At 39.0% G+C, this 27,400-nt stretch overlaps 1 protein-coding gene and 1 long non-coding RNA gene across 6 annotated transcripts in view; one reads left to right on the forward strand and one right to left on the reverse strand.

Annotated features, from left to right (window-relative positions):
• LOC134285399 (uncharacterized) overlaps positions 1–27,400 on the reverse strand; it is a 401,391-nt gene that overhangs the window by 308,757 nt on the left and 65,234 nt on the right. The window lies entirely within an intron of this gene.
• The window catches only part of LOC115257156 (uncharacterized), a 771,557-nt gene that overhangs the window by 111,198 nt on the left and 632,959 nt on the right, over positions 1–27,400 (forward strand). For 4 of the 5 annotated variants that reach the window (XR_009996344.1, XM_062846034.1, XM_062846035.1 and 1 more), the window contains exon 2: positions 12,647–13,066. Coding sequence is in view for 3 of the 5 variants with exons in the window: in XM_062846034.1 (XP_062702018.1) it covers positions 12,931–13,066 (136 nt within the window). In the remaining 2 variants the exon portion in view is untranslated. Of the gene's footprint in view, positions 1–12,646; positions 13,067–27,400 lie in introns of those variants that run through there. The other variant, XM_062846037.1, reaches the window with a different exon arrangement.

The following is a 27,400-nucleotide window of genomic DNA, read 5'->3' on the forward strand; positions in this document are numbered from 1 at the left end:
TGACTTCACGGATATCTTATTCGTTTTGTTATGCTGTTTGTCTCGTTCTTCGGATGGCACCGATTCAAGAACCAGATGAAAACTGAATTTACAGTTTTACTCGCTCGCTATGGGCTAAAATATAAACGACTCATAAAAAAGTGATCATTTTCCGTAACAAAATCAGAAATTGCCAATAAAGAAGTAGGGGTGGGAGCAATAATAAACTATAAAATTTCCATAAACAAATCAAAAAGTGCATAAATAAATCAAAATTTCCCATAAATAATTGATTTTCGAGCAATAAAAAACGTCGGAATTTCCACGAATAATTCAATAATTGCAATAAATAACTACATTTTTTCCACCAAAACAGTTAAAATTTTCCATAAATAAATCAGATTTTTCCATAAAAAATTTACAAATTCCCAATTGAAAAACATTAAAAAAGCAATTGAAAATTTAGCAATAAATAGGAACTGATGAGCAAGGTAAAAGTACCGGCTGAGCCATGCGGCGAAGCCGCATAGAGGATTGAGGAACTGAGGCGGCAGAAGGCCGCCGATGTTTCCGAAATCCGATGCGCCGTAACTGCGTCGATTCGGTTCTAGGCAATCCACAGATCCAAGAATTTGCCCGGTATAATGCGAACAGAGATGTTATCCCTTTTTTAAGTCCGACGAGCGTTAGCGAGTTCGGACAGCAAGCGATTGTCTGTTAAATTGCACAATAGTTTCAGCCTTTCTATCATAGTTCTATAATGTAGTATGTTCGAAAATTTTTGTTGGAAAAAATATAGTTTTTTATTGCAATTGTTGATTTATTTGTGGAAATTCTTACATTTTTTTTTGCTAGAAAATCAATTATTTATGGGAAGTTTCGATTTATTTATGCGCTTTTTGAATTGTTTGTGGAACTTTTCTAGTTTATTATTGCTTCCACCCCTAATTATTTATTGGTAATTTTCGAATTATTTATGGAAACTCTTTAATTTATTATGGGACGATTAATTGGCTGCCCTCGCTATGTGTTTTGCACTGGAGAAAATGAGACATGATTGCTGAAACGACTTTGAATTTTGCGGTTTGTGTGATTGTGTTAATGTGTGATGTGTATACAGTTCTCGTCAAAAGTCTAAAGTTGATCTATTTTCTAGCATTACGCCCCAACTGGGACGGATCCTGTTTCTCACATTGGTTCTTTTACCACTACCACAATTGTTACCTTTGTATTCTCTTTGTCAATTGTAATTTAAATATTGTGGGATATGCACTAAGATATGCTAATAATTATTATAACATTATAATGTTATTATAACATTATAATGTTAACCTTCACGTACCCGACCCCCAATAACTCAATAAAATGCTGGCATTTCGTCTATATTCATCCGATTATTTTGAAATCGCCCTCAACCGATCATAACTTGGTGCTAGTTTATTATACTGGAGTGGCCGTGTTATAGCCCGAACCATTCCATGCTTTGGTTCCAAACCAGAAATGTCCCCGATGACACCCCCGTGGAACCTATGCCAGATTTGCCGGGTGGCCATATATTAGTTGATACACACTTTAGTATATCGTTTCTGACTCAGTCATTTGAAATCATGAAGATTGATATGTCGCAAGGCATGTTAAGGTTGGAAACCAGAAGTGCCCCTAATGAGGCCCCGCGTAACCTGTCACGGTGATCCGGATGGGTCAACTTATTTAAATCTGGTTATCGCAGTTGTATTTCATTGTTCGCAACAAAAAATCGTAGGGAATGGAGGGTTCAAACACAATAACGCACAAAATAATCAATTTTAGCCATTTGGCAACCCCTCTGACCCAAGCACAATCCAGAATATTTCCGGAATGGTTCCGGATATTGCATGGCCACTTGCGTACAATAAAATTGCACCAATATATGATCGATTGAGGGTGACTTAAAAATCGGATGAAAATAGACGAAATGCCAGCATTTTTAAAAAGAATTGTCTGGTATCGGTTACGGGAAGCTAAGGATAAGTCAAGGAAGTTTCCACCGGGACCGGAAACTAAACCTAGACATTATCAGTACGGTCTTGCTGAATATTTACCCATGAGGCTTTCTTAGATGAACTCTGTCATTTTTGGTTCAGCGTCGTGGCTACGGTCAACAAGGAGGAAAGGTAACATGGGAAGGAGATCTCAGTATCTCCGCGAATGTCTTGGGGAGGATTTTTTATGAGTAGGGTAGAATACTTTGTTAATCTAGGAGTCACCTATGGTTGGTGATGTGATCTGACAATGGATAAATAAGCTTTCGCGCACAACCGATCACTTTTCTGTACTTAAGAAAACATGTCCAATAAAAGCACCCCACCAAGGAGCAGAAGCTTTTAGATCACTCCACACAGTAGTGAACTGAAATGCATATGCAATGCATTTACAACAACACAATTCTAAACATTCGCTCATCTATTGTTTTCGCTCTCGCGCGAAACATTGGCAACCGCGATCGATTATGCTCCAATACTTAGCATAGAGGTTGCAAAATGGGGCGTCGACAAGGAACGTCTAACATACAGGGGATAGACAAAATGATCGGGACAGGCAGAATTTTCACTTTTTAAAAAATGTTCAATTAGCTGTAACTTTTCGAAAAGTGCATCAAATATTCTCAAATTTTTACTGTAAGTTTTTCAACTAGTTGTGTATGAGTGGACAAAATTTGGAAAAGATCGGACAATTCTTCACGAAGTTATAAAGATTTTTGAAAAAGGTAAAATTATCCGATAGCCAACTTTGAGCTGTTATATCTCCGGATTCAATGAACCGAATGCAATGAAATTTTGACCATTTATGACTTATATAATGAGCTACGAAAAACCATTGACTTTACTAAATATTCTTAACACGGAAGAAAATTATAACGATTAGATTATTTTTCCAATAAAACACCAAATTATCCAAAACATCAACATCGTTTCAAAATTCAGAATGCAAATTATAGTTCATTCAGTTTCCCTCCTATTGACTTATATATAAATGCCTTTTGAAGGAAAGTAACAACATAGCCGCCAATAAGTTGAAATAGTAATGGGATGCATTAGACCGGCCCACATTTGTATGGCGAGAAAGAAAAGTTGGATAAATTCACGGGGCACCCTCTAGAATCGTGCCTTTGGATGAGAAGAACAATCTGTGAAAGATTCAGCTCAATCGGTTTAAAACTGAGCTGGCGCAAATGAGTTGAAGGTTTGTATGGGATTTTCAGTCCAAATATATGGGAAATTGGATGACCTACAGTCTCTCACTCAGTACGCCGGTTCAGCGAGTTCGATTTAGCTCAAAATTGAAAGAATGGTAGTTGATACCCTAAGGAACAACTTTGTAGAAGACCATATCATGATAAAACTTAATTTAGTTGCGGTTTCAGCTAACGAAATCAAGATAAGGACATCTTCCCCAGTTTACTCTCGGTTGTTACATGCAGCACGTGTGTGTCGGTCGAAGCTTGCGCGCTACATCATAGGCAGCCTTGTAGGCAGCTATGTAATTCTTCATTGTTTCGATACCCGCCCACATGCGTGAGCAAATGAAATGAAGGACAACATAGCCGCCTATGATGTAGAGCGCAAGTTTCGAACAGCAAACACGTGTTGCATGTAACAACCGAGAGTAAACTGGGGAAGATTTCCTTGTCCTGCTTTCGTTAGCTGAAACCGCAACTAAATTAAGTTTTATCGTGATATGGTCTTCTACATAGTTGTTCCTTAGGGTATCAACTATTATTTTTTCAATTAAAAAAAGGCACGATTCTAGAGGGTGCCCCGTGGAATTTTTCGACATTTTTGTATTTGGGCCAGTCTAGGGATGCATATTAAAAATAGACCAATTTACTAAAAAATCGTGAAAAAAATAAAATCGCTATAACTTTTTTGCTTGTTAAAAATTTCAAGTTAAGTCAAATGTTTTCCAGAGTTCATTATATAAGTCATGAATTGTCAAAATTTCATTGCAATCGGTTCATTGAATCCGGAACTATAACAGCTCAAAGTTGGCTATAGGATAATTTTATCTTTTTCAAAAATCTTTATAACTTCGTGAAGAATTGTCCGATCTCTTCCAAATTTTGTCCACTGATACACAACTAGTTGAAGAACTTACAGTAAAAATTTGAGAATATTTGATGCACTTTTCGAAAAGTTACAGCTAATTGAACATTTTTTAAAAAGTGAAAATATTGCCTGTCCCGATCATTTTGTCTATCCCCTGTAGGTCGTAGGCAATGACCGCTACCTAAGAGTTGTGTGCTTAACTGGTAGTGCAGTCTGGGCAGTTTTGTACTTCTGACTTCAGCTAGATTGAGAACGGACGCCACAGTGGAGCACCTAGTACATCAAAAATGATCAAAATTATTTTGACGCATTTTCGCAACCCAAATGCAACCCAAATTAGTAATGAAACGTATTTCATAGTTTTCGTATTTTTTTTATTTCGTCATTAGTGTGACCAATTTTATGATTGTAAAAGTCAAGATTTTTTTAAACTAAAATTTTTCAAAAAATCACAACTTTTGAACCAGTTGACCGATTTTAAACTTCTTTTTTTTGCTTGAAAGCTGTTGAATTCTAGTTTTCAGCAAAAATACGTTCAGAAAGCCAAATAGTGTTTTGAGGCAAATAATATTATATAATAATATAATTATCACGATTTTTTCAAAGTGTTGCAACTTTTGAAATCGGAAACATCCGGAAGGTTTTCTTTCTGCATTTGAAAGAGGAACAATAGTTTTATCATACACTAAAAGCAGATTTTCCGGAAACAGCCGGAAAATCAACTTATTTCATTTTGAATGTACGGTAAAGGATTCCATCAATTTTTTTTCAATATTTTCATATATTATATGTACATTCAACGCCAATTTGTTTGGGTTTTAAATTAACAGAATAACAACATTAACCTTCTTTAACAAACTGCATCATTGAATTGATTGACTATCAATTTCATTTACTCTGTACGGTCAAAACAAGCACGCGCTGTGAGTCATATCAAAGAAAACGGCTAAACTTCAGCTTCACTTAACCTCTTCTGATAAGCGTAAACAAAACATTTGGACACTGCTTAGCTGTCAAACGATTACACGATAACTACACTTAGCAAAAACATAACGGAAAACCCAATTACTTCATTTTGAGTTTTTCCACTTATGATCAGGTTTTGATGTGATTTACTCCAATGTGGGACGTCCCGAGCGTCAGTTCACCAAACAGCATCTGTTCTGGTGTCCAGCGGCTGGGTATGAAATACACTTCCACTGGAAACTATACGTAAGGTTGCAGCCCTACCACGATGGATAGGGGACCTTAACCCAATAGCACTATTTCCAAAATAAAAAAAAATTAAAACGTGACAGAGACCGAAAATGAAACATTTCGAACTGATTTAACTTCAAAATTAAACGCGAAACAACGGACAAGAATTAAAACTGGCACAACTTCCCAATAAGGTATTGTAAACCTAGCACTTAGCGAAGTCCGTTGGCCGAACTTTGGAGAACACAGATTGGAATCTGGTTAAATTCTGCTATACTCTAGCCTACAAGGCAAACACGCTCTTCGTCACCGCCCACGCTGCGCTCATCGAATTGAAACCTATTAATGAGAGCCAGAGGCCAGATTTAAAATACCCGGTGCGAAACCTTACAGGGCTGTCCATTCATTACGTGGAGGAAGTTTTACGATTTTTTGACAGTCTCTCCTCCCCGTGTAAAGTTTTTTTATGTATGAGAACCCTAATATGTTTGTATGGCGCGTAAGATTGCTTAAATCACCCCCTTTTCGCCATAAACCATAGACCGTGAGCCTACACTACCCGTCATAAGTACGGACTCACAAAAAGTATTGCAACAATATTGCATCACCCTGACTCACCTCGATATCTCTAAAACCAGAACACCTACAAAAATGCCGCCTTCAGAAAAGTTGTTGCTTTTGGTCTTCTGAATAACGTAAGTCCTCAGGTTTTGGAGATATCGAGGTGAGTCAGGGTGATGCAATATTGTTGCAATACTTTTAGTGAGTCCGTACTTATGACGGGTAGTGTATGTTACGCGTCAACCGTTGCTGCTGAAAAGCAAGGCACAGAGATTTTTTACAGTTAAGGTACCCCGGGGCAAGTGAGAATTCGGGGCAAGTGAGACCTACAGCTATATTTTTTTTATTTTTTAGTTTTAAGGCAAACATTCTTCATAGAAAACATAGGTATCACACCAACGGATACTTTGAATTCAAAAATTACCATTGTTCTCACCATAAAGAGTCCATACATGTTATTGTTGATCATTTGTAATTTTCAATTCACTAAGTGAGATTAACGTACTCTACTACATTCGTCGTTTAAAAATAAAATAACAAATAAAGTAAAACTTTTTCAGTTTCAGGATAATCTTTGGAGTGCTTGCAAATTATTTTAAGCGAAAAAGCTGTAATTTATTTTCATTTATTACCTTTAGTTAACTGCTCTAACTTGCCCCAGTGCATTTCAGCATCTGGGGCAAGTGAGACCTGTGAGAGTATACAAACACAATTTTATAGTTTGATCTCGCTTTCTTCAGCCTAAGTCGAAATTTACACAAAAGTGAAGTAAATATCGGCGTCTTAAGTAAACAATCTTTGAATTACACTTAATTACTTCTATTCTGGTGATGAAGCTATTGTTTAAAATGGTAAAGTCTTGGGTAGAACCGAAAACATCTATTTTTCATACTTTTTCAAATTCTCTTCTTTTTTTCGTTTTTTGCTGCATAATGAGTTTTTTTCTGAATATTAAGGAACCGGTCATAGAGTATGAAAAAAATGGAAAACGACTTATTCAAAGTTCACGATTTAAAAATCTTTCTTTAATGATCGTAAAATTATGTTAGGGTAAACATAACATCTGTAAATCTTGAAAAATCTTTTGGCAAGTTTCATCAACTACGTAATATGAAAATCTTTCGGCATTTAACCTTTGGGCGCTTTTTGTTTAAATAAAATCAATTTGATTTGCACGATCTGCTAGAGTTTAATATTTTTTTTCTCTGTGATTCGTTATTATATGTGTTACGTAATTTATGCACGATACCACAAAACTTTTCCAACATAAATCGCTTAACATAAAGGGTGAGTCGTTAATTATTGTGCCACCCTACCTTCAAATGATTCGCAAATTGTCTACAGCTAACGAAATGGAACCAAATTTTTACAGTAGTTTAGTATATGTATGTATTTCAACTCTATGGTATAGGTTCAAATTTAGGATGCGTTTTAGTGAAATTCACGACATTTTCAATTAACGTCCTCCATGTGGACATGTTCAGGCTCCACTTGAAACAAATAATTAAAGCTCACTGGTTTGTTTATGCGCATCGTGCCTGGTTTTCTCCCAGCTCAAAGCTTATGTTTCACTGACAACCGTTCCTGAAACCTATAGACGAACATTAAGATGATCCGATAATGTATAATCATTAATTGTTCCAAGACGCGATACCATGATTTTTGATTTTAGCATGTGATTGTACAACATCTTTTTTAGAACTGTTAACTAAATTTATTCTACATCGACCGAAAACTCAACGATAACTGCTCAATTCATTACATGTAAACAATAGACTACAAGGAGAAACTGTGCAAAATTTGGTTGATTTTGGTGAAATAGGAAAAAAGTTACGTTAGTTTGAAAATGGCACAATAATTATCGACTCACCCTTTAGTTATTCGCATAATATATCTATAATTTATGCTACATTACATATATGCAGTAACTTTATTAAGCCATTTGTACAAAAATTCCGAATTGGTCCCACTTGCCCCGTGATACGGTGTAAATTAAGATCTGATCCACTTTTCATCTTATGCATAATATACAGAATTTAAAAATTTTGAAACAGTTTCAATGCCCGTTAATAAGAAGAAATATACCAACAATGTCTTTCAGAACCATTGGAATTATAAAATTATTTATGTTTAGAATTTTTTGGCTTGACAAAACCAAACTAGCATTTTTTTAGGTCCCACTTGCCCCGGGGTACCTTACTTAAATGTTGTCGTGTCGTGGATTAGATTCCAAAAGGTGATATCTAAGTTGTATCCGAAAACTCGCACTATGAGTACGTCATGGCTGACCAGTTGAAACGCAGGTACGAGCACTTTGAAAACCTTTTTCATGTGTTGGCCACATCACTCGTGTCAACATCGAAGCTCCACCATTTCAGAAGATAGAAACAGCCATCCGTAGCATGATATCGAACAGAGCCCGGAGGTCAATCGCATATCAGTCGAGATGATCAAAGCAGACACCATAATATCTGCACAAATGCTGCATCAATTACGCTGCAATATATTGGAAACATCAACATTTTCGGCCAACTGGATACAAGACATCTTAGTAAAGGATCTGGACGTGATAATTGGCGGGGTACCATGTTAATGTGTGTCATTCTCAAAGTCCTCTACAAAGTGATGCCTAACCGGAAACATCAGAAAATTGACGCAATTCTCCGGTGGCAGCAAGCAGGATTCCGTGCCGGACGATCCTGTGTGGACCATATTGTCACGCTCTATATCGGGTTGTATCAAAAAATAAAAAAGTAATCCACAGAGTTTGCGACCTAATAGTTGCGTACATATAATATCTACCCACATGGAATACTATTCATGGCAGTACCTAAATGTCTGAGTATGCTTCATTATGCCTACCTAAGGTAGTATAAATACTGGTGTTCATTGGGCCACAGAGCAGAGACTGCACAAGCCTTGGACTGTCAACATCTACATTATTTTTCTTTTGAAAGATATAAAAGTGGCGACGAGGAATAAGGAAAGGAAAGTTTGATTTCTTTTGAGTATCTCGTAAATTTTTCCTTTTGTTTATCAAGTTGTTGTAATAATGAATTGTTATTTTTGTGGAGAACGGAATTGTTCTTTTATGGTAAAATTGCCATTATGTTGTGAACAGAATGATCTTCTTTGACTAATGTTGCGTTGACGAAATTGTCTTCTGTTTTGATGATAACGAATTGTTACTTTTCGTGGTGAAATTGCTCTTTTTTGCAGAATTGTCATATTGTGTATTATGGTGTATGGAACTGTGTTATCTGTACTTGTTTTGGTAAAGTTGCCGATGTTGCGATAGCAAAATCGTCCTTTCGTTTTTATGATAACGAATTGTTTTTAGGAGTTTTCTAAAGGTGAAAGGACTGTAGTTTCTAACTAATGGTTGAGTACATATAATATCTACCCACATGGAATGGCACCTCTGGGTATATTTCATTATACCTACCTAAGGTAGTATAAATACTGGTGTTCATTGGGCCACAGAGCAGAGACTGCCAAGCCTTGGAATGTCTATATCTTTTCATTTTTCTTTTGAAGGATATAAAACTACATAGTTGGTATGAATACAGTTTTCAAACATGTAGAAAATATCTCTTTTCGAACATGAGCGTAGTGCAGACTGTCAAAACAATTTTTTTATTCCTTTTCCGAAATTCCTCCGTGCGAGGCTTCCTGGACTCCTGAATGCCAACTGATTTTCTATATATGATTTCTTTTATATGGTCCCTTGTACGATTTCACCCAAAGTTACTCCAGCCTTTTCTCCAAGAAATTGGGACATTTCCTAGGATTTCTAAAGAAGTATCTCCAAGGAAATTTCTCACGTGTTGTCGCGGGGTTTCCCTTAGAGTTTCTTCTGGAATACTTCTTGAATTATTTTCCGCAATTTATTTCTCGAAAGTTATTCACGGAATTTCCACAGATATTAGTCCTGGGATATCCACAAAAATTTCTCCCAGGATTTTGTAGGAGCTTTTCATGGGTTTTCTGCAGTAGAATTTCTTCCACAGGTCCACAAGAACCCGTACAGGATCACTCCAAGAGTTTCTCTTGCATTTTTTTCAAATAAAAAATCTTGTTAGCTTTTCTTTAGAGTTTCTCTTGGTATATTTTCTCGCACGATTTCTCCTCAAGTTTCTTTTAAGATTTCATTAAGAGTTTCTCCCAGAATTTATCTTAAAAGATTCCTTCCAGTATTGCTCCTGGAATACCTCTCAAAGTTTTTCAGAGCTTATACTAATCTTCCTCGAATGGTTTCACCCGGGGTTCAGTCAGCGTTTCTTTTGGGGTTTCTCCAGGAATTATTGTTAATATTTTTCTTAGAGTTTTTATCACCATTTTATTCTTCGTGTGTTCCAGGCTATTCCTCGTAGTTGTTTCAGAGACTTCTTTCTGTGTTTGTCCAGAGATTTCTCTCAGAGAATTTTCCAGGATTACTCCCAGTGTTGTTCCCAAAATCGCTACCGAAAATTTTCTCGGATTATTTTGGTGTCTCGCTTGTGATTTCTCTAGTAATTTTTTTGATAGTTTTTGTTCAGGGTTTCCACGAGTTTTAATTAGTTTATTAATGACTGAATGAATGCAGATGAAAATTACATTCTTATTTAGCTTAAATGTTAATGAACAAAAAGAAAGTTAGCGATCGCACACTTCGCTGCGCAGCAAGCTCCGCCCATTTGGAGCACAACAAGCTAGAAACCACCTGACAGCAAATGTCTCGCTGGTATAACATCGTCGGTCGATTCTGGAATGGTTTTCAGTAGCTCTGCACGGCGCATACATGTACCATTCGTAGATAATTTGTTAATAAGCTAACAGTCGACATTTGAGATTTTGAGAGTGTTAAACTCTACAAAAAATTACAGCTAGTGGAAAATAATTTTAAAAGTGAATATTTTAGCGGTGCCAATCAATTTGTCAATTCCCTGTACATATAGGACATTGAAAATTTCTTACCATTTATTATTATTCTTAAATGTGATGAAAATTGAGCACTCAATTGAAGCTCAATTGTTTTTTTTTTGTTATCTCCATGACATTTCGATGGAGTTCAATCTGCCACCTAGGAAAATGATATAAAACGTTGAAGTGCCGCCGTGGTTTTTAACGTTTCAATCATTCTGCTAGTTAGAGCGAGAAGAAGAACGCAGATAACGAGCGAACAAGACCGAACGGAACAAAAAGCTGGGAATTATTTCCATTTTGGCGGGTTTTTCTAGGCAATGAGAAGGGTGAAGTGTGGCTGGTGGAATTTATGCCTTTTTATTGAAGTTCGGACTGTCATTGTCACCGACAAGCAGCAACGCTGCCATAGACGCTCATTGCACTTCGAGGAGAAGTTGCCAAAGCTCCCAAAAGAGCTACCATAAAAGTGCGGTTCCCGGCAAACCGAAGCGGCTGACCAACAGACAACAGATATCTGTGAGCTCAGCATTCCGTTCACACAAAAGGGGCAATAGTCGTACGGTAGATGATCTGATGCGATTATGAAATGCTTAATCTACACTTCCCAGTCGTCGGTTCCCACCAAACCACTCGGTGTTGGCCACTGCATTGCTGCTCTTGCCATGGCAGAATAATTGTCTCTCTGCCAGTAGTGTACTGCGACTTCACCTGTTCTCACCAGTCAGGACCATCATATGGACGTGGAAGACGAACGGCAGCATAAAAAAGTCTTTCCGGAAGAAATTTTTTTTTTTTGGTTTGTGCCGAACCCGAAACAAACAATTGCACTCGATATGATGCTGTCGCTCAAAGGCACCGGAAAAACTGCCTGCATCTGACCGAGGGTACCGAGGAAATCCATAAAAGTAGTAATCGTGGTACAGAACTTATCCAATGGGCCAAAGGGTACTTGGAATAATGAGCGGCAAAGGTGGCGAAATTAAATCATTTTCATTTTAGCAAATGGCGCAATTCGCAGAACTACCAAGGTGGGGAAATAATGCCCCTTTAAAAAGATGATAAAAATGGTAATCATGACAGCAACTTCATTACATTTTGAATGTAACACATACGCGTGGATTTGTTGCTGTGAAATATTAATTCAACAACAGTTTGATAATTGGAAATTGCAAATAGGTATCGCTCCCTTTTAAACGTTTAGGTCTCTTAGACATGACAAATATTGACCAAACCAAGCATCGGTATATTCGCCACACTCCATTCTTATTCACTCCTTTTTGCCGAAGCGAATCGAGAAAGATGCAGCAAACGGATTGTCGTGATCAAACACACAACCCCATCACCAGTGGGAAGCATAAGCGTAACTAGGTCATGGCTCTAGGGGGGGCGGGCCAAGGCCATGTCGATGTAGATTTGTTATACTAAAATGATACTTTTCGCCTGAATTGCGTGATTTTTTTTTCAAAATGGATTATTCTGGAGGGGCCAGCCCCCCCTGGCCACCGCCTATTTACGCCAATGGTGGCATACGCAAGTTGCTTAACATAGATATTCGTTGCCGTTCGTCGCAGTTTGGATCGCAAGCAAATGAATGAACGGCGAATGGTGAAGAATGCTGGTGAACGATCGAAGCGGCTATTATCACAATTAGAAGAGAATTTCTGCATGTAATGCATACATTTTTAGTGTATTGTTGTTGAAATGCTAGATTGGCAAAGAAAATAATAAACATTTTTTAAAACATCAAAAAATCGTATGCACAATATCACTTACGAATCGCATCACTTTTATCGACGATGGTAACAATTATTACACTGATTTGACAACAAAGATATTACAGTTTCACTTGATGCTTAAGTTTATACACGGGTTATCATTCTGATAAATAATTTAAGTTCCTTTTACACTTTTCTCAACAGAAAAACTCCGACTGGAAGGATCGCTCTTGGCGTTGAATGTGATTTGAATGAGCGGTTGACCGTAGTCTCGTAATAGTGGAACCATAAGTGCTAGAGAGGAATAATAACCATAAGCGCGCGTCTAGCGCTAGTGCTGGTGTGAAAAAGCCAAGAAGGGCTGCGGAAAAGCAAGTGGCCAGAAAGATCCCCAAAAGCGTCGGAAAAAAAGTTTAAAAGTAGCTCTTAAAAATTAATTTAGCGCGAGCTGGCTTTCAGTGTAGTGGTGCAATTATTCTGAATAAAATATGTGGAAACGGGGCTTCCGCGACCTAACGACGCTAAGCTGCGCGACACTGCTGGTGACGATGATGCTGATGCTGCTGCACCTGGCCACCGAATCACGAGCACAGATAGACTGGGCTGAGGACGATGACGATCCAGGTAAGCTGTCTATGGTATCTACTTTCGTGAGTGCTTTTAAATTTATTGCATATTTTTATACAACTGGGGTAGGATCATGGTAACATCAGGAGAGTCTCACATATAATAATTGTTGCGCTATTTTAGCTCGACAGTGAAGTGATTTATTTAGGCGAATGTAGATGGCTCGAGTTCTGTTATCACGACCGTAAGAGAGGTTAAAGTGCAGAGTATTTTAAACCATCCGAACCTTCGTAAATTAAAGACTTGTTTAGAGTGAAATTTTTCGATTAGCAAAGTATGATTTTCCTTATGGGCTATTGCATACTGATTCTTATTAATGCTGAATTTGAAAATAAGTTTTGTAATTTGAGGTCCTGCAATTGTGTGCATTGTACGTGGTTATAGTTGAAGCAGTGTTGCCACATTTTTATCTGTACCGGAGGCTCAAAAATCTTTTTTATCTGTACCAGGCAGTCGAAAAATCTGTACCCAAAATCTGTACCAAATTTGTACCACATTTGATTTAAATTCGCTTAAAATAGACAAAAAGAGCATTACATTCAGGCTAAACTATGAAAAACACTTAATTTGAGTATACTGTTACCAATTTCTGAACTTTGAAAACAAAAATATCAGTATTAAAAATGCTTTAAGTTTGAATTTTAATGATTTTTTCTCAAATTCAAAAAATCTGTACCATTCTGTACCTTTTGCTGAAAATATGTAATCTGTACCGTACAGAATCTGTACCAAAAAGTTGAAAAAAATCTGTACTTTTACAGAATAATCTGTACCTGTGGCAACATTGAGTTGAAGATAAAAGGTATTGTAATCCGTTCATAAAACTGCTGTGCTGCATCCAAGACCATTTATCACAACAATATTCATCATTAGTGTCTATTTACATGTTTCATTAAATTCGATAATCTGTTCTTATATTGTTGTTACTGTAAAAATGCATTTATTGATTATAAACTTCTTATAATATTTTTTTCCTCATACAAAATGGATAGAATAATCTTTTTTGCTTGAACTACATTGATTTATCATGGCTTTGTTCTTCCCTTGAAAACAAGTGCAACCAGAGAGTAAAACAGCCACAGGAATAACCACAACCCTTTTGGTCGGGCGGTCAACAAAGCATTCGCACAATGGCGGACAAACGTTGTTTCATTACTCTGGATTTCTGAATTTTTCATAAATACCCTTGCCTCATCCCCTACTGCGGAAACCTTTCCCCAAGCAAACAGATTTCCCACAGTTAAACAGATTTCTGACTGATTGTTTATTCAACGAACCCCACAAGAGCACTCTTAACTTATTGTTTCCATTTACGGTAAGAATCTGCATACTTGAGTGCCTGCACAAGGGGCAAATTCTCGGCCGGACAGTTTGTCATTCCACACTTTTCATGGCGGTGCGATGGTGGTCTTTAGTAGTGTTTTGAGAATAACTGCTTGTTTTCTTTGGCTTTGTACTGCTTTTGTGTGCTAGGGGAGAACTCTGGAGTGTGTGCTACTTCTAATATCAGATTTTATCACGGATATAGTTATCGTAAGCCAGAAACTCATGTCAAACCACAGATTTGAAGTAACAAAAAAATGTACACATTTCTGCGAATTTTGTCAATAGACCTCTAGCAATTTTTACTCATTGAATTCTGAAATGAAAACGCGTTTGGATTTTTCCACAAAACTTTTACTCAAAGTTTATTACAAATTAGCCAGCAATGGCTAGCTCAGCATAGCTCAATGTGCTATTTGCAAGCCCGTGCACAATGTAAGGGTTTTGGGGCTTTAACCCCTCCCATTGCCGATGTTCCCGGCGCCCCTCTGCTCTTTGCCAAAATTAGGAAACACCCTCCCTTGTCGCCTTTTCTGTGCACAGGCCTGGCTGTTTGTATGACTAGATCCGTGCTTTTGGTTTACCGAAAAAAAAGGTAAACACTTTAGTAGTGCATATTGTCCCATGGACCCCCCAATTCTGAATCATGGAGCCGCTTTCGACTGCACGATTGCCCGGGAGCAATTAAACTGTCGCACTGCCATGAAAGCAGAAGTCAACACGAATGACGCGCGGAAAGTCACGCTTCTTCCGCTGACTGTTACTGGCAGGGCTTCATTGTTGTTCGGTGTGGAAAGAATAAAAGCCTAAGGATTTCAAACTTCTTAGAGGAGATTTCTCCTGTGACTGGAGCTTGTTTCATAATCTGTTTTTTGTTTGGTCTCTGGAAACTTTGAAGTTTGTAGTAATTAAGTTTTATTTATATTCAAAAGCGTTTGTTTTACTGGCTTTTAAGAGCAAGAAGAACATTTTTGGAATATCCAATCTGCATGAACTTTTCCTAAAATAGTAAAAAAATGTCCAGATATTTATTTTCAAGAATTCTTTTAAGGGCACTTTTTAAAATATTTCTTCATTCAAATCTTTCAAGGGCACCTCTAAGAATCACATACATTACACATATATTACAAAGAATTCATTAAAAAAGTCTTTATGAATCTCTCAATTAATTTCTCCACGAATTTTGCCAGGAATGCCCTTCATGATTATTCCCAAAAACTGTGTCGGATTTCTATGTGGCAAACTTATCTAGGAATTTATACAAAAATTGCTCCAAGAAATTCATCGAATTCTCCGAAATTTTTCGAAGGTGCACTCTAAATTTCTTATAGAATTTAGCTTTTTATTTCCAAAGATTTTTTTTCCAGAATTTTGGTTCCAGATTTTTTTTCTAGTTTCGGAATGGATCTTTCTGAAAACCTTCCAAGGATTCCTAAAAGTATTCTTCCTCCTCCTTCTTCTCTTCTTCTTCTTCTTCTTCTTCTTCTTCTTCTTCTTAATGTCTCTACGTTCCCACTGGAACTTGACCTGCTTCTCTTCAACTTAGTGTTATTTGAGCACTTCCGCAGTTATTAAGTAAATGGCTTTCTTTACCGGCAAGGACAATAATATGGGGCAAGGACAATGATACACTATGCCCAGGGAGTCGAGAAAATTTCCCCGACCGGAACGGGAATCGAACCCGCCAAATCCGGATTGGCGATCCATAGGCTGAACCACTAGGCTAACTGGGTCTCCGTATTCTTACTAAAAAATATAAAAAAAAAAATCTGCAAGAACTCAAGAAAAGTTGCCAGCATTTATTTCCATAACTATTACAAGGATTCCTCTAGGCATGTTTTAATTCGAGGAGTGGACCTGGTGTGAAGGTTAGAATACTTAACTATCACGCCGAGGACCGTGGATCGAATCCCACTCCCGACAAACTCGCAAAATGTGAGTTCTTCCTTCGGAAGAGAAGTAAAGCGTGGGTCCCGAGATAATCTAGCCCAGGGTTAAAAATGTCTTTATTGGTTATTTCAGGATTCCCACCAAGGATTGTTCTAGGATTTCTTTCAAAGATTCCTCCACAGTTTTTTGTTGAGATCCCTCAGGAATTCTTCCAAGTTTTTCTAAGGAAAATCAGTCGAATATCACTTGGGCCATATGAGGTGTTTTTTATTTATATTTTATTCTGAACCACTTAACCTAATTTACTGCTCTTTTGCTCACCAGGGCACTGCGTGAGCGATTCTAATTCTGGACGAACATTTGAAAAGGGCCTATCTGCTTTGCGTAAACAAACATGTTTTTGTCTCTGTAGGGCCCATCTGTATCCACCCACGCACGTCAACACCCTTATCAGAAAGAGTGTTCTTCAAGCTATCTGTTAAGGGTGTTGATGTGCGTGGGTGGATGCAGATGGGCCCTACAGAGACAAAAACATGATTGTTTACAAAAAGCAGATAGGCCCTTTTCAAATGTTCGTCCAGAATTGGCAGCTACACTTACACTTACAGCGCCTAAATGTATTCTATTCTATTCCATTCCAATTGGTTGCCTTTGCGCTGCTGTCACTTTTCTACCCTATCCATGGTGAACGATGAGCACGAGGATGTTGATGTGTGGGGCTCTTGTTCTTTTTCCAGTCCGATTAGGGGTCCGTTATGAGTTGCCATTAGCTGATATCCAAGTTTTCGGGTCCGTTAGAGCATATGCTAAGAAGAGGGTCAGGTGTCAGCCGCTCTCGGGGGGAGCAACTGACAAAAAATTATAAGTGCTGGGGCTGGGATCGAGCCCATAACCATCCACTTAGTGAACGTGTAACCAGTACGCTACGGGACCCGGAAATTTATTTTTTTGTTATCGTACAAATTGGGTCGAATAGTCTCAGATTTTCATGACTTTCCACAGTCAGGGCTCATGGATGTAACAATGAAAAAATGAGAATAATTCAGGGTCGTCTATTTCCCGGAAAACTCAGGTCCCCTGACACTTCTTATTCGTCTTCTTCCTTATAGCTCGACGTTCGCATTGCAACTTGGCCTGCCTCTCTTCAATTTAGTGTTCTTAGAGCACTTCTACAGTTATTAATGTAAGGACTTCCTTTGCCTGTCATTGCATGAATTTGTACATTGTTTGGCAAATACAATAATACACTATGCCCAGGGAGTCGAGAAATATTTCTCGACCGGCACGAGAATCGAACCCACCGTCTTCGGATTGGCAATCCACAGTCTTCACTACTAGGCTAACCGGAGATACTGACACTACTTACTTTGAAAAAACATAACTCAAGAACAAAGCATCGTAGAAGCAAAGTTTTTTATGAACATGAAAGCAAACTTTCAAACAGAAATATATGAACTGGAAAAAGTTTTCCACAAAATTTTTCACCGTTGAGTGAATTCATAAAGAAAAGCCGGAAAAACTATGCCCGAACTCGCGGAAAATCTATCTATATATATATAAAAATGCAGTGGCATACGTGGGACCGCGCATAACTTGCGAACGGCTGGACAGATTTGGGTCGTCTAAGTTTTGTTCTGTTAGTTTTAACCCAAGGAAGGTTTATGAGGCCAAAAACATTGGAAAATTAGGAGTTTTTGAAAATCGGGATTTCGTACATTTTGAACGGGGACTTGGGCGCTTGGCTAGGGACTTGAAACGTCAAAAAACGCAGTAGGCAAGACAAAGTTTGCCGGGGACAGCTAGTATTCAATAAAAATTTTTTGAGAAGGAAACTCTATAAACTTCTATTCCAGTAACTTTAAAGGTGTACTTTTTTTCGTTCCTGGGTTATGGCCAATTGTGTGATTCTCTGAAAAATCATAATTCAAGAACGTTGCTTGAGCTGTACTTCCTTCGTGAACAAACGCTTGAGACGTACTTCTTCAACCTAGCTGAAATCAAAAGGACAATGTGTAGTACCTAGGCTGCACTACCAGCTAAGCACATAACTCTTGGCTGGTGGTCTGTGTCATCGATTAACCCGTGGAAGCACGAGGTAGCTATTTAAATGTTCAGAGCATTTCTTCTTCTTTTTCTTTATAGTATAACGTCCCCATTGGGACAAAGCCTGCTTTTCAGAAGTTTATAAGCGCTTCCACAGTTATTAACTAAGAGAATGCTGTGCAAAAGGCCATTTTGCATGTGAATATCGTGTGGCAGGCACGAGGATACTCTATGAAGTCAAGGAAATTTACATTAAAAAAGTTCTTGGATCGACCGGGAATCGAACCCCTCATCCTCAGCATGGTCAGCTATATCAGAGCGCTATTTCCAGGTTTGATTTCCTACAAGATTGAATTAACTATAGAGTAATGCGGGGCCAAAGCTCGCACGGGGCAAAAGTTCGCAGTGGGTCTTTCTCATCGCACGAGTTACCCGAGCAGAAGGAAATAACAACAGCATAAGGAGCTGTGTTATTTGGATAAAATAACTGAATAACAGAATCGATTATTTTTAAGTTATTAAAATAACACATTATGTTATAAACTTGTCTGTCATAAGCGGCAAAATAACAAATGTCATAACAAAAAAATGTTCCTGGAAAACCATTTTAGTAACTTGTTTTGTTAGTTTCAGTAACAACTTAATAACAGTGAATTCGGAAAAGATTTTAATTACAAATTTTGATATTAATATGTTATTGATAATAATCGGAGAGCAAAATTTGTTATGATATCAAACTCGTAACTAAGTAAGTTAAAATACTTTGTTTCATAAACCCTAGCATAAGCCCGCCAATAACACGAGTTTCATCACTGTGCCGTAAGAAATATTTTCAAATGATCGAAAAATACTGTATTCAGTTTTTGATTAATTCTAATAAATTTTAAGTTTGTTTAGTACAACGCAAGATAATTCAATTTAAGTAATTTCTATATTTTCATATAATACGAGCTTAGACTTCCAACTGTAATTTTTATTTTTTATTTTATGTAATTTGAAATCAACACGTAGTTATGCTTGAAAAAGATTGGTCGTCGTTGGAAATTTGTGATTTTCGTTTTTTTTTTCTGCTCTGATGATTTTCAACAGTTTTACAGAACATTTTTGTGATTTTGAAAACATTTCACATATTATTACATTTTTTTTAAACTTCGTTTTAATTGCTCCGGTTTTTTTCCTGGATTCAAAAATTAGATAGAAAAATTTCTCTTGGATTCTCAAGGATTCCTCCAAAAAATTTTCTAGAATTTCTCCTGAACTTCCTCCGATGATTCCACCAGAAATTTCTTCAGCAATTTTTACTAAAATTCCTTTATCGATATCTCTAAGGACTCCGTCAGAAATTCCTTTTATGTGTATTAAGGGACTTCTCTGAAGATTTTTTCAAGGTTTTTTCCTATAACTCTTCTAGAAATTTTCGACAGATTTCGCCATAAAATTTCCATGAATAACTCCGAAAAATCTTTCAGAAACTTCTCCGAGAGCTCTTCCACGGAATCTTTTCCGGTTTTTAAAGACTCCTCTAGAAGTTCATCCTGAGATTTCTCTGAAAATTTCTTTGAGGATTTCATCAGGAGTTCTTCTGAAGGATTCTCCAGTTAAGATGTAGTGCTAGAAATAGTAAGAAGAGGAAATGACGTAAAACATGCACGCACATACTCCTCATTATGGAAAACAACGTGAACTCAGTTAATCTCGAATGATGTTGCTTTGATTTCAAAACTTGTTACTGTTGTGCTATTGCTGATAGATTTATCAATAGTACAACAATAACAAAACTTGTACTTTAGCAAAACATGTTATTGAAATGCAATTTATTGAATGTATATCAAAAACAAAATGAGATTGTCCAACAAAACTTGTTGTGGAGAAGCAATGCCTTGATAATTTAATAATAACAAAACAAGTTATAAAAACAGGTTATGTGATTTTGTAGTTATCAATTTGCTATTCTCCTCTGCTCGGGTAAGAACCTAAGCAAACCTGTATGGGTTCGGCACATTATCAGATCAGTTGCTTATCAATGAAAATTGTGTAACGAATGTAATTGTCACATAGTTTTTATATTTAATCTTAATAAAAAATAATAATATGTTCGTTCCATTTTGTAGCTGCATACCAGCCTGAACTATGTTGCTTGTATGTTAGCTTGTATGTTGATTTTAACGTTTTAGCCGGTGGCGAGCTCTGTGTGTCATTATTAAAACGAATTTTCAAATAATTTTTAAGAGGTTGCATACCGATAGGCGCATGAATAGCCGACTCGATTTATTGCTCGATAGATAAACCGGATACCCTTTTTCCGACCAATGAAAATTCAAAACCAACTTCAATATAAAAACCAGAAACCCAACTTTGACCAATCAAAATTCAGCAAATGAGAACAATAGTCTTTAGGCTCCACCAAGGAGTTGGGTTAATACTGATGGATGAAAACTTAGCTAATTTGGTGGCAACCGTTGTCGAGTAGGGGAGACTGGGGAGACTTGATCCCTTTTTCTTAATTTACCTGAAACTTTAAGAAAAAACACAAAACTAGATCCGATTTCCATTCAAAATGGCAGGTAAACATCTATTGCACGTTAATACACAACAGAAGGCCTTTAAATTATTGTTTAAGTTTTCAAAACTGTGTTTTTATGGAGGCATGTCTTATGATGTATTTTTCAAAAATGGGTGACACTTGATCCCCCTTTAAGCACATGGTTTATTTAAAGAGAAAATAATTCCAGAGTCTTCCTTTTCATTTTCTTTTCGAATTTCCTTGCATTTTCGATGAACATGGAGTGTTTTAAATTGTAAGATTCCCTTAATTTTTTAAGGATATGCCGTATTTTCAAAATGGGGAGACTTGATCCCCCTTTTCTTGGTTTGTACTAAAGTTATAATTATCTGACACATTTTATCGTTGAATAGACTAGAATTCCAAGTAAATAGAGGCTTCCGAATAGAATTTTATTTTTCACATGTATAATGTGTGTGTAATCCTCGAGGGATCAAGTCTCCCCATGTCACTGTTGTGAATACTAAGCCGAATTAATTAAAATATGTTAACAACAGCCTTATTTGGATAAATAAGTTTGAAAGTATTCTATTTGACTTATGTGCTGTGAAATTTTGACACGATTTGGTTCAATTTTCACAAAGTTATTGAGATTTTGCGGAATCGCCTAAAAGATTTCTGAAGGACTGAAAACAAACCATCAGCCGTTAAAAAAAAATGCAATATACAATCGAAATCACTTGTAGCCAAAACATAGTCGTTTGTCCAGGAGTAGTTTTGGAAAAAATGTGCTAGAAGAAAAATGTTTTTGATTCCGAGATAATATGGGGGGAACAAGTCTCCCCAGGGATCAAGTCTCCTCAGTCTCCCCTATAGGTGACTTCAAGTGTCGATAGCCAAACTAAACTACTCGCTTGTGAAATTTGATAGACGGTGAAGTGAGTGAATTAAATTGTTAAACTAAATCGACCTAATTCTAACCAGTTTTCAATTTAGATTTTTGAAATAGTTTTCGGTTCGTGATTCAAAATCGTAAAAAAAAATGTCAGGCAAAATCGGTTGGACTATAAGGTAAGGCTTTTATTAAACAGTGATTTGAGTGCTTGGACATTCCAAGTTTACGTTGAACAGGTGAAACCCCCATTCAACGTGGGTGCTTGGGCTGAATTCCCGAAGTCCACACCGTCAGGACACTCGGTCGCCGCTAGGTGGCAAGCAGCTAGTCCACCTCATCACATTCCGGGGCCCATCCATCCCGTAGAATTCGCTGTGCGGCCACTCTAGACTACGGCGACTCGAACCAGAACCGTATTACGAGTCCATTGCCGGCATCAAAGCCAACGTTGGATCACCACGCCCTAAGCCTGCAGGCGGCGTTCAAGTAAGTTTGTCCATATAGTGCACTCCCAGAATTGAGCTCGAAAAAGTCCTGTTAATATTGTACATAAATAGATATTAGGCACCCTTAGTTCAGTAGTTTTGTTTCGCACTCTTTCGTTTATTAAACAGTTAAGTACTTGAATTTTCTTTTGATTTATTTTGGATATTGGTTTAGAATAAGGTTGATAAAAATAAGTATTGTTGGAGTAAATTGCCACTAGTTGTTATCTACAGTGGAAGCCGCGTGAAAGACCATGCGTCTCCACCACCTACTCGAATTTCATCGGCACCTTTTTTTTTTGTTCGAGTATCGGATTCAAGTTTGCTGGATTTTGGTTTGAATTGGTTTCCATAAGGGGCTGTCCATAAACCACGTGGTCATTTTTTTGGGACTTTCCAACATACCCCCCCCCCCCCCCGCGTGGTCATTAGTCCATACAAAAATTTTTATTTGTCCATACAAAATAGTCATTGGCCAAACACCCCCCCCCCCCTAATGACCACGTGGTTTATGGACAGCCCCTAAGTGTAATAGGGATCTTTTGGGAATAACAACCTGTCCTGTAATAGAAGTCTCTGGCCGGACATTCGTTGTATCAGTGACCCTTCTTTAGAAGGTGGCGCTTAAGTCACTGTATACTTGTAACCATACACGTGCAAAGCTTTCTTATCGATCCTAGGGACAATCGGCTGTAACCCCGCCGATTGGAACGATTTCGTTATGACGTAGCATAGCTATGCATAAAAATGTGTTTCAAGCTTTTTTGATGTAATTTTTGGACCTTTTGGAAAACAAATTTGGAATAAAACTCGCATAAACGTTCCAAATTTCATTCAATTTGGTTGATTGGTTTCCGAGATATGACAATTCAAAAAATAGTTGTCTAAAAAATAGTGTTTTACGAGAACGCTTCTAACTTTGCAAAAGATTCACCAATCGAGCTTAAATTTGTACCAATGATGTATATACAATAGGTTGACAAACAGTCAAAATTTGAGAATTTTTGATGCACTCTATGAACAGTTATAGCACGTGGAACTTTTTTGTGGGAGAAAAAAAGTTGCCTATCCCAAACATTTTGCCTCCCCCCCACCCTCATTCTATCAATCTAAACACACAACAACACATCTTAAATTAAACCACAAGAATTGCATTAAAAACAACTGTATGTTTGCTTTCTCCACAAGCAGCCGAAAGTCTCTTTTACACCTACTTTTACAAGTAGCAGAATCTGTGAACATGTGATACGCACTTCAAAGAAGCTTTGTCTCAAGCTTACTTTACTTTCCGCTCTCCGAAGCAGCAAAAGGTTTCCCGTTACTTGTGTGTATCCCCAACACTTGGCTGCCAACTTGTTGTACGAAGCGCAGCGCTGGGTGTCGGCATTTGCAGGCACTCCAACATGGTTGTGGAGAAAAATTTATGAGATCGATAGGGAGCCACGTTTTCTCAGTGTTCGTTGGTTCCTGCCCTCCGGCCACACCGGGGTGAAAAGTTCACCGATTTGCGTTTCTCACAGCCAGTCAGTAGTGTTGTGCGATCAGCATACAGTCAAAGTTTGGCTCGGAGTCGTGTTCTTTCACGCCACTCACTCGTTTGCACTATACTGAATTGGAGGGTGCCCTCCTCCGTGTTTCCCACCCGTGCTCATCGCTGTCAGGTCGCTGTCTCGCTGCATGTGCGACAAGAGCAAACGTACTTGACAGGAAAAATTTTACTGCAGTATCTGCATCAGGTCAAACAGCTTACGGGGGAAAAAACACGGTTGTATATCAGACGCACAGAAATGTAGTGCAAAAGAGTGGAAAAATAAATAGTATTGTCAATTCGGGGAACGTGAAAAACTTCGTTTAACAATCGAAGATTTATCAATGGTAAAAAAGAATGATACATTGAAATCAATTAGTTAAGTATTTAGAACATAATGATTCATGAATGAGTGTAATCAGTTTCGTACCTTTTAATTCCGGCACGGTAAAGGCTGGGTATGCTGCGCAATTCAGATCCCACACGCATAAAAATCCGTTCCGAAAATCGTCCACAATCAGTCACGTTATTCGGAACAAGCACGATTTTCATTTACGAAAATACACCATGAATAAAAGTCGCGTTCTCGTGAACCCTGTTCCGCCACATAAACGTAACGCCTGAGTAACGGACCAGCTCAAGATCAAAAATCATATTATCGTGAATTGTGTTCAGATAGCTATGACTTTTGTTCGCATTGGCTGAAACCTAGTTCACGGTACATGGTGTTTAGTTCACACGCATGGGAACACAAATCACGGGAATTAGAACTAGTTCATGGTCTGCAATAATCGTTCTGGTTATTGGGATTCAAATCATGGCAAGTGGATCGTTGTTCACGATCCGACATTTGTAATTGAAAGCAAAGAAAAATGCACTTGAACCTTTCAGGACGCGCGCCATACAGCTGTACAGCTCGCGCTGTATATGACGAGCGAGATTATTTTGCAGTGTTGTACTTTTTACAACGGCACGCGTCCGGAAGGACAAAAGTATGCATACTGCATCAGACGAATTTTACACTTTATCGAACAATATTTCGTTCACACTGTACTTACATGGCATTTCCGCACCTGATTGAAAATCAATACCATCCTGAGGGCGCAACAGCGAGAATCTTGTACTCTACTTCTGTCGGCATTTCTGGGAATCCCAGATGCACTTGCACTATAAATCACCAGAAAACCACCACAATCACTTACTTACATAATCAAAAATCCATATTCACTTGCTTTCGAGAATAATAACAGTATTTGGAGCTGACAACCGGACACCAGAACGCTAAAAAAAGCTAATATACTCCATTACGCGGCGGCACTTGTGCGACTACCCGTGTGGATGATTGTTTATGCGGCTGACAGGGCGCATGAACCGAGTTCTAAATTTTGTGATCAAAATCACGAAAGTAGTTTTGACCGTTCTCAGTTCCGTGATTTGAGTTCGCTTTATTGCATGCGTTATCAAACTAGCATGAAGATTGCAACAGACGTGAAATGTGTTCTCAAATTTAAGACTAGTCGTCGAAGAGTGGTAAACTTGACTCTCGTTTGCGTGAACTAAATCACGATGTTGAAGGAGCCGCGTGTTCCATTATTTATGACTTTTTGTTCACGAATACTGGAACAGATTTTTTTACGTGCATTGTGATCCACTAGCCTCTGCCCAGCAACTCCTATCCCTACCTCCACGCGATACCGGCCGGAAACTATGAGAAACCTTAGGGAAGATCGGGTAACCAACCCCGGTGGGAACTTTGGTCGTAGGATGACAGGGAAGGGGGGGTTTGCTTTGGCAAACCTGAGCGTCTGTTCTCCAGGAGGAGCGGCTCACAACAGCGTCTGATCCCCATGTTAGGGGCGGCTGATCTACGTCCGAGTGCCAGGGAAGGACTCTAAGCTCAACTGTGCACTATGGTCCTCCGGAAAGTAGGGGGTTGGTGTCAGGCCCTACGAGCCAGCCGTAAAAAACCATTGTAACGGAAAATCAGCAACAGAATAATACGAACCGAGACCAACGGCAACGACCCCAGCGAACAAAAAGGACTTGCGATTGGAAACTCGGTACGTGGAACTGCCGATCTCTCAACTTCATTGGGAGCACCTGCATACTCGCCGATCTACTGAAGGACCGCGGGTTCGGCATCGTAGCGCTGCAGGAGGTGTGTTGGACAGGATCCATGGTGCGAACGTTTAGAGGTTATCATACCATCTACTAGAGCTGCGGCAACACACGCGAGCTGGGAACAGCTTTCATCGTGATGGGTGATATGCAGAGGCGCGTGATCGGTTGGTGGCCGATCGACGAAAAAATGTGCAGGTTGAGGATCAAGGGCCGATTCTTCAACTTCAACATAATAAACGTGCACAGCCCACACTCCGGAAGTACTGATGATGACAAGGACGCATTTTACGCGCAGCTCGAACGCGAGTACGATCGCTGCCCAAGCCACGACGTCAAGATCATCATAGGAGATTTGAACGCTCAGGTAGGCCAGGAGGAGGAATTCAGACCGACAATTGGTAAGTTCAGCGCCCACCAGCAGACGAATGAAAACGGCCTACGACTCATTGATTTCGCCGCCTCCAAAAATATGGCCATACGTAGCACCTTTTTCCAACACAGCCTCCCTTATCGTTACACCTGGAGATCACCACAGCAGAAGGAATCTCAAATCGACCACGTTCTGATTGACGGACGGCACTTCTCCGACATTATCGACGTCAGGACCTATCGTGGCGCCAACATCGACTCCGACCACTATCTGGTGATGGTCAAACTGCGCCCAAAACTCTCCGTCATCAACAATGTACGGTACCGGCGACCGCCACGGTACAACCCAGAGCGACTGAAGCAACCGGATGTCGCCTCAGCATACGCGCAGAATCTCGAAGCCGCGTTGCCAGACGAGGGCGAGCTCGATGAGGCCCCTCTAGAGGACTGCTGGAGTACAGTGAAAGCAGCCATCAACGACGCAGCCGAGAGCACCATCGGAAACGGAATCGACGTAACGAATGGTTCGACGAAGAGTGCAGAACGGTTTAGGAGGAGAAGAACGCAGCGAGGGCGGTAATGCTGCAGCAAGGGACTCGACAGAACGTGGAACGTTACAAACAGAAGCGGAAACAGCAGACCCGCCTCTTTCGGGAGAAAAAGCGCCGCCTGGAAGAAGCGGAGTGTGAAGAAATGGAACTGCTGTGCCGTTCCCAAGAAACCCGGAAGTTCTATCAGAAGCTCAACGCATCCCGCAGAGGCTTCGTGCCGCGAGCCAAAATATGCAGGGATAAGGACGGGGGCCTCTTGACGGACGGACGTGAGGTGATCGAAAGGTGGAAGTAGCACTTCGATCAGCACCTGAACGGCGTGGAGAACGTAGGCACGGGAGCCCACGGCAACGGAAGGAACGACGACGCCAGTGCAGCGGAGGACGGAAATGAACCAACTTCCACGCTGAGGGAAGTTAAGGATGCCATTCACCAGCTCAAAACCAACAAAGCAGCTGGTAAGGATGGTATCGTAGCTGAACTCATCAAGATGGGCCCGGAAAAGTTGGCCACCTGTCTGCATCAGTTAGTAGTCAAGATCTGGGAAACCGAACAGCTACCGGAGGAGTGGAAGGAAGGGATAATCTGTCCCATCCACAAGAAAGGCGACAAGTTAATGTGTG

This window comes from Aedes albopictus, chromosome 1 (genome assembly GCF_035046485.1).
Source record: "Aedes albopictus strain Foshan chromosome 1, AalbF5, whole genome shotgun sequence".
Lineage (NCBI taxonomy): Eukaryota > Metazoa > Arthropoda > Insecta > Diptera > Culicidae > Aedes > Aedes albopictus.